This window comes from Fulmarus glacialis, unplaced genomic scaffold, assembly GCF_000690835.1.
Source record: "Fulmarus glacialis isolate BGI_N327 unplaced genomic scaffold, ASM69083v1 scaffold940, whole genome shotgun sequence".
Taxonomy (NCBI): domain Eukaryota; kingdom Metazoa; phylum Chordata; class Aves; order Procellariiformes; family Procellariidae; genus Fulmarus; species Fulmarus glacialis.
This window is the reverse complement of record NW_009189313.1, coordinates 9532-17046: the sequence shown is the minus strand read 5'-3', so window position 1 is coordinate 17046 and position 7515 is coordinate 9532. Positions and strand designations below refer to the sequence as shown.

The 7515-nt window shown below is 42.3% G+C and overlaps 1 protein-coding gene across 1 annotated transcript in view; it reads left to right on the top strand.

The window, feature by feature from the left end:
- Positions 1-1031: 1031 nt before the first annotated feature.
- KHDRBS1 (KH domain containing, RNA binding, signal transduction associated 1) overlaps positions 1032-7515 on the top strand; it is a 10428-nt gene continuing 3944 nt past the window's right edge. The window contains exons 1-6 of the mRNA XM_009581410.1: positions 1032-1079; positions 1664-1780; positions 2820-2966; positions 4996-5198; positions 6026-6239; positions 7341-7408. Coding sequence (XP_009579705.1) covers positions 1032-1079; positions 1664-1780; positions 2820-2966; positions 4996-5198; positions 6026-6239; positions 7341-7408 — 797 coding nt within the window. The remainder of the gene's footprint in view (positions 1080-1663; positions 1781-2819; positions 2967-4995; positions 5199-6025; positions 6240-7340; positions 7409-7515) is intronic.

The window sequence follows — 7515 nt, the reverse complement described above, 5'->3', positions numbered from 1 at the left end:
CTAGTTCCTAATTGGCCTACCTTAATGACCTACTTCCAGAAGGCTATTTGGACTTTGTTCCAGATCCCCCTCAGGCTGCAGCATGCCTTCAGTTCAGTCAGGCCACCTCAGGGTTTTTCCAAGACTCTGCAATTCACAATATACAACTAAAAATCAGAGTCTTATTTTGAGAGACAAAAATTTGTAGTTGCATCACCTGAATCAAGTTAAGGACTTCTGATGCTCACGTTTATGGCTATATGCCCAAGGCTTACAACTTAAAAACCAAGTTGCAAAATGCTTGTATGATAAAGATGCATTCATCTAATGAAATGAAGCTTATAAGAATTTCATAACCCAGACCACACTCTAGTGTGTCACTCATTCGGGCTTCTCTTTATTAGGAACGTTTTTCAACTTAACTGAAATTCATAGTGTCGGTATGTGTTGACACCACTACTTAAATTGCAGATTTAAAATAGTGCATCAGCTTGCATGATAAAAACTTGTCTGATTTGCTGGTGGCAGCTGCGTTATAGCAAGTGTATCCAGTAGTGTAGTTGGGGCTGGTTTCTTTGTAGGTTTAGGAGTCTACACGTGGGTACTGGATTCGCGGTGGAAGCACGAGTTTGGGGACTGATAGAGGAAGGCACAGCAGAAGTGATACGCAAAACTGTACTTACAGTTTCCTACTCCTACCTGTTGAAGTTATGTGTAGAGCATTCTCTACTGTTCGTTCTTATTTTTGTTCATTATCCCATTTTTGGCCTTCTGGAATCCCTAGATGTGAAGGAAGGAAGAGGCAAGCTGGGCTAGCACTAAAGAGGTGGCCTGCCTATCCAGATTCCATTAATACAGTTATAAGTGTTCATATATTCACAGAGAATGAGGGTGGTATGTCCTGTCATAATTCCAACACTAAAATGATGCTTGTTTGAGGAATATAAGCAGCCCTATTTTTATCTTGTTTAGAAATTGAAAAAATTCAGAAGGGTGAAACAACAAAGAAGGATGAGGAAGAGAACTACCTGGATTTATTTTCCCACAAGAATATGAAACTGAAAGAACGAGTTCTGATACCTGTCAAACAGTACCCCAAGGTGAGGGCCAGAAAATAGCTTACTGAATCTCTGTGATTTGCTTATTTTCTATGGATTTTTATGGCTGACTTTTAGAGATAGTAGCTGTCAAAGTGTCATCAGGAATTATGCCAGTGTTCCACTATTACTACGGAATTTTTCCTATGCAAGCTTGCAGGATCTTATTTCTAATATATTACATTTCTAGAATGTCTTGGGATAAAGCTAAATGGTGATGCATAGCTGTGATCTTTTATTACTAGAATAGACGCTTTCATATGTAGAGCTTTGTGTTTTACAGTTAAGAACTCATTTAACTCTTAAGACTTGCTGCCTGTAAAACTACTGGAGAGTAGATGTTAGAATTAAACGCTTTACGTAAGTTAATTTAGCTTGATTTTCTGGTGGAGCATTTTTTCTTGAAAAGAATGTTCTGGAATTTAAATTTTCCTGTGCATTTTTTGGTCTGTATTTTTTTGGTGAGGTGAAGAGAAAATGGAGTGGCTACATTTTTTGTCAGCCAGAATAACATTAAGAAAAGCTTTTGTGAAGGCTACTGAGCTCTGGAGCTAATTTTTTTTTTTTTTTTTTTTTTACATTTACAGTTCAACTTTGTTGGAAAGATTTTGGGACCTCAAGGCAACACCATCAAGAGACTTCAGGAAGAAACTGGTGCTAAGATATCTGTGCTTGGGAAGGGTTCAATGCGAGATAAAGCAAAGGTAAGGGAATCACCCTTGAAAACATACGTGTATATTAATGCCTTCCACGTTGCTGTGAGAAGTAGTGGTTCTCAAAGCATTTTATAAGAGATTAAAACATTAAAATCCAAAAGCAAAGGCAGTAGGAAGTCACACTTCCTAAATTGTTCTGCGCATGTTGGGAGTAATCTCGATTGGGGCAGAAGTGTGATGCATGTTTTCTTTATGAGCGTGACTTAGGGACCAGTCATCTTTTGATATCCTGTACCCTTGGATGCAGAGATAGTTTATATGAAAGGTGAAGTACAAAGTTTATAAAATAAGGATTAATTCCAGCTACTCTGTGAAAAGTCACTCGCTAAAGGAATATGTTTTCCTTCCAGAAACAAACAAAAAAAAAATATCCTTTTTCCAGCTGTTTCCTCTGAAATCGTTAAATCCTCATGGTTCACTGAAGACGTTGGAGCAGTATGTTCCTGGTAATCTTTAGTGAATCACAAAGTGCCAGGAGGCTTTTTTGAGCAGAAGAAATGAAAAGAATTTTTTTTCTTCCTGCTTACTCCCAAAACTGAGCTAACAGTCAACAGAGCTGTAATTTAGTTCAGCTTTTTATTTCAGCAGCATGAAAAGTTTTTACACGTCTAGCTGATTTGTAGCTTCTTGAAGCCATCTGAATAACATGGGTATCTAAGAGCAGAGCTAAAGAGCAAGCTTGTTTGAGGCATTAGACTTCACTAGGTGGTAAAGAGCACCTCAGGCAGAAAGGTGGTGTAGAAGAGGAAGAACACTGCTTGCATATGCTTAATCTTCTGGAAAAAAAGGTGGCTGGCATCAGTGCATTAGCAAAAATATTGTAGTCAGCTGAAAAGGCAGCTATAAAAAGCTGGAAGTTGTAGATTGCATGTGGCTTTTTATAAAACTGTATGCTCGTGTGTATGTGTGTCCAGGCGTGGCCAAAATGCTTTTACAGACGTTTCCTGTTAAGGCGTAGAAAACCAGATAAAAGTAGTTTCTCTGCATCTTACTTAGTTTTAGGAATCTCTAATCTGCTTTGTTTCAGGAGGAAGAACTGCGTAAAGGGGGAGATCCTAAATATGCCCATCTAAATATGGATTTGCATGTCTTCATTGAAGTTTTTGGACCCCCTTGTGAAGCATATGCTCTGATGGCTCATGCCATGGAAGAAGTCAAGAAGTTCCTTGTTCCAGTATGTATGCTCATGCTCTTTTCTTTTTGAAGGAGTTAGATGGGTTGTGAATCTAGGTATAAGGTTGGGTAAAATTTGCACAGTGTAAGGCTGTGTAATTCCTGCTACAAGGCTGTGTAATTCCTGCTACAGGAATGGTGTAGTTGAGGAAGCCTGCAGTATTTGAGTGTGTGTGTGGCAGCTTGAGATGACCCCATTAATCTTGCATGAAGGCATATATTATTCCCCTAACCATTATTAGAAAGACGTACACTTACAGGGCAATTGTATAGAACACTTGGAGTAGGTATTTCTCTCCTGTTACTAGCTGTGGACACTGGGGTGGGTGGGTAGCTTGTCTAGCTCCATGTGTCAGTCTTAGCGGGAGAATGATTTTATCCATGCCTGGCATGGAAGAGGCTTCTTGGATGGGTTCCTCTGACTTGGAACTGTAGCATAGAAATCGGGCTAGAAAATAATTGGTCAGATCAGAAACTGTAAGTACGGAGATGTTTGCTCTGCTCTAAAGGGGTGGTGTGAGGATGAGGAGGGTGACTGCCCAGGCATCTCAGCGGTAGTATTTAGTGTTGTAGCTAGTTTCTGAGGCACATCTGTTAAATCAATATTTCTGTTGCTTTAAATGTGTATGCTGTGAAGGAACCTCTTTACTAATCAGGCATTGATACAGATGACACTTGTTATCTGTTTGTGGATGTCTTTTACTGGTGAACCTTGCAAGACCTTTATGGTCAGCTTCATGTCAGTTTTGTGTCAGCTAGAGTATTGACTCCAAGAAGTGCAGAACTTGAAGGAGTCTTTTGCATGTTATTAAAATGATGGTATTGCTTGCTAAATTAGGAAAAAAACAAAATGGGAAAGAAGCACGCAGTGCTCCCTGCTTCTGGCTAGCTCAGCCTGTAATTCAGAGACCTGGCAGGTAGAGAGCTGGGTATACCTCGGCACCGTGCTCCACAGCTGAGACTGGGAGCTCAGATGTTCTTCCTGAAATACCAGGAGCGGGTGGAACCTGAGAGCGGTGGGTAGTAGGGAAGTGTGGAAAAGCGTGCGGGTACTGTGTGATCTCTGTGAGGCTGACACAGAGAAGAGGAGAGATTGCTGTGTGAAGTGTCTTTGAAGGAGGGAGGTCATCTTCAAGGTCCCCCTGGGATGTACAAAACCTCAGCTTGCTAAAGCAAGTGTGCAGCCTTGCTATTTAAAGTGTCTTATCTATCGCTGCCTTCAAACAATGTGTTAAACTTGTGAAAATTGACAGAGAAGTCACTATGGAAGCCAGCAGTGCTGTGAAGACACATCTGGTAGGAGACTCCTTGCTTTGTGGTGTTGCCATGGCATTGTGAAGATCCTCGGTGCGAGGCCCGGACTGCCTGTGTGTTGAGGGGAGGGGTGGGGTACGATGACTTCTGCGGAGTCACCAGAGATCTGTACTAATTCCTGAAGCTAGATCCCCTGAGGCGACAAAAATGCATGGAGCCAGAAACATACTGCGTTCCTAAGAATTTGAAAAGACAGCCTGGATTTGCAAATGGATGTTTGCTCTTCATCAGGCTGCATCCTATCCTGTTCCTTCAGTGTATCGGGAGCACAGCAGTATGTTGTTACCTTATGTGGGCTCATTACCAGCCACTTGCCTTTAAATGGGAGCTGTAAGGTGCTTGAGGTGAGATATGCCTTGCCTGACTTCACCTCTGAACTCTCCAACATTTGCAAATAAATCTTGCTGACATCCCTGGGATGCTGAACATCATCAGATGCCTCCAGAACCCCTGTGAACGAGGTCCTCTTCCCAGGGACCAGCTATAGTGCTCACTGCAGCTCTTGGACGTGCAGGTGGTGTGCCCTTCTTGGCCGGTTTGAAGAAAGCTGGCCGTTGTGCACTGCTGCCTGCTGAGCAAATCCCAGTAAAACTAACAAGCAGATTTTAATTTAGGACTATCAGGTTATTTTTATTCCAGCACGGTAGCCTGTGATACCCTGGAGCACAGTCTAGCTAGTTAGCTGTTCTTTGGCGTTGACTCTTTTCCCTCTTTAGGATATGATGGATGATATCTGTCAGGAGCAATTCTTGGAGCTCTCCTATCTGAACGGCGTACCAGAGCCAACTCGTGGCCGAGGAGTCCCTGTGCGGGGAAGGGGAGCAGCTCCACCACCGCCTCCACCTGTTCCAAGGTATCTTTCCCAAAAGCACAGACCTGGAAATGCTGCATCTTGCTCAGAGTTGTCCTGCCAGATGAGGTTAGGCTACTTGTTCTTGCATATCAGCTGTTGGCCTTGACCTTGGCTTTTGGCTGAGGCTTTCTAGCCTTGTGTTGCAGGCTTGCTTTTAGCAAGTGGCATCAAATGTTTTGTATGTTTTGAGATGTAATCTAGTGCAGTGGATGTCTCCTGTGTTATTTTTGATGTCTGAAATCAGTAGCTTCATAAAGTAACCTTTCAAAAATTGGCCTACGAAATCATATGTAGATAGATGTGTTATGTTGGCTTCTGTAGCCTTCAGCAGAATCAGCATTTTCAGTTTAAACTGACTGTCCTTTAAAAGTTATAGGATGACATTATTCTGTCATTGCTGTCAAGGCATTGGGATAAATTGGTGATAAAACTCTGTTACTATAGTTCTTGCCTCACTACCTATTTCATGGGGGGAAAGTCTTTGCTTCTGAGTGTTTAGCCCAGAAGTGTCCCTGCTCATCTCATCATTGATCTTTACGGTTGGAGGTCTGGCAGTCATTACAGGTTAGTGATAAGGGGTTGTTTAAAATGAACTCTGAGAAATTACTTGGTCGAAGTTCTGTATCAGATTTATTTCTTTGTCTGTACAGTATCTAATGCAGTAGAGTTCTCATCTCAGAAGAGGTTTTTGTAAATCCTGAAATACAACAACGTTAAAAATTCTTGTGCTTTCATTCTTGGTAAAGAATTCATGGCTTGGTTGATGGTGACTGCATGCATTTATCAAGTTATTGCATTTTAAAGTAGGTGTAAGAAGCATATGCACTGCCCTCAGTATTCAGCTCATGAGTGGTACAGCAGTAGCTGTTCAGTCCTTTTTATCTCCTTTCCAGGGGGCGTGGTGTTGGTCCTCCCCCTCCTCCTCCTCGGGGGGCCCTTGTGCGAGGAGCCCCAGTGCGGGGTGCCATTGCCAGGGGAGCTGCTGTAGCCCGCGGAGTACCTCCTCCCCCAGCAGTCCGGGGTGCTCCTGCACCCAGAGCACGTGCAGCCGGCATTCAGAGAATACCGCTTCCTCCTCCTCCCGCACCAGAAACCTATGAGGAATATGTAAGAAACTATATATCTTTGGTTTTTTTATTGCAGCTAGCTGATCATGTGTTTGATATTCAACATTATTGAAATAAGAGCTGTAGAAGTGGCCACCAGTCACTAGTACGGTGCTGGCTAACCTGCTCTGCCGCTTTAATCCTCAAAGGAGGGAACTGCTGGTGTCCTAAATACAGGGTAAGGGGTGGGTTTTATAAAACTGGAATGTGCCCCCAAGACTGAAATTTGCCATATCTATCAGTGCACGGTAGGAAAAACTACATCACAGAGATTGATGTAGTTTGCATCACGTTCTCTTTCTGCAAGAGAATTCTTTAAGCATGGAACACCAAAGGTTTCTTACTGCCCCTAAAATCCTTAAAATAAATCTCTGATGAACATGGTGATGTTTCAAGGCATATAACTAAGCACCACCCTCCTGTCAAGCTTATCTTAGCATCTTTGCTCTTGGTATTCTAAAGATGACTGGTTTTGATGCACAACAGCATTTTGGGGAAGCATCACAAATACTGGTATTTCTAAATTCTGTTTCTCCTCTCAGTAAAACTTCTCAGTTTTTCCACTGAAACCAATCACAAGTTAATAGATTGGGTTTTGTCTACCTGTAAGTCTGTGTTTTGGATAACACAGGCATGTGGATTTGTACCACAGACGAACTGTAGCTTTGGACATGTAAATGACTTTCAAATGCATTGTAAATATTAGTGTGGTTCCTCCCAAGCCACAGGACACAAGCAGTTTTTAGCTACCTATGTCTTATGATCGCCCTTCCCTGGCAGGCGAGGATTCACAGGCTCCTCTGAAAGCTGCTGTAGCCTGAATTCAGTTTTGCCATTACTCTTGGTCAGGCATTAACCTTTGGTCCTTCCATTAACACAGTTTATGTCATCATCTGTTTCAGGGCTATGATGACGCATATGCAGACCAGAGCTATGAGGGGTATGAAGGCTACTACAGCCAGGGCCAAGGGTAAGTGTGCTTGTCTCCTATCTGTTATGGAGAAAATTATGCATGATCTGAATTCAGTTTTGCCATTACTCTTGGTCAGGCATTAACCTTTGGTCCTTCCATTAACACAGTTTATGTCATCATCTGTTTCAGGGCTATGATGACGCATATGCAGACCAGAGCTATGAGGGGTATGAAGGCTACTACAGCCAGGGCCAAGGGTAAGTGTGCTTGTCTCCTATCTGTTATGGAGAAAATTATGCATGATCTTTTTTTTTTTCTTTTTTAAGGGAATGGAAACACTCATTTCTGAGTTTGAGCTGTAGGG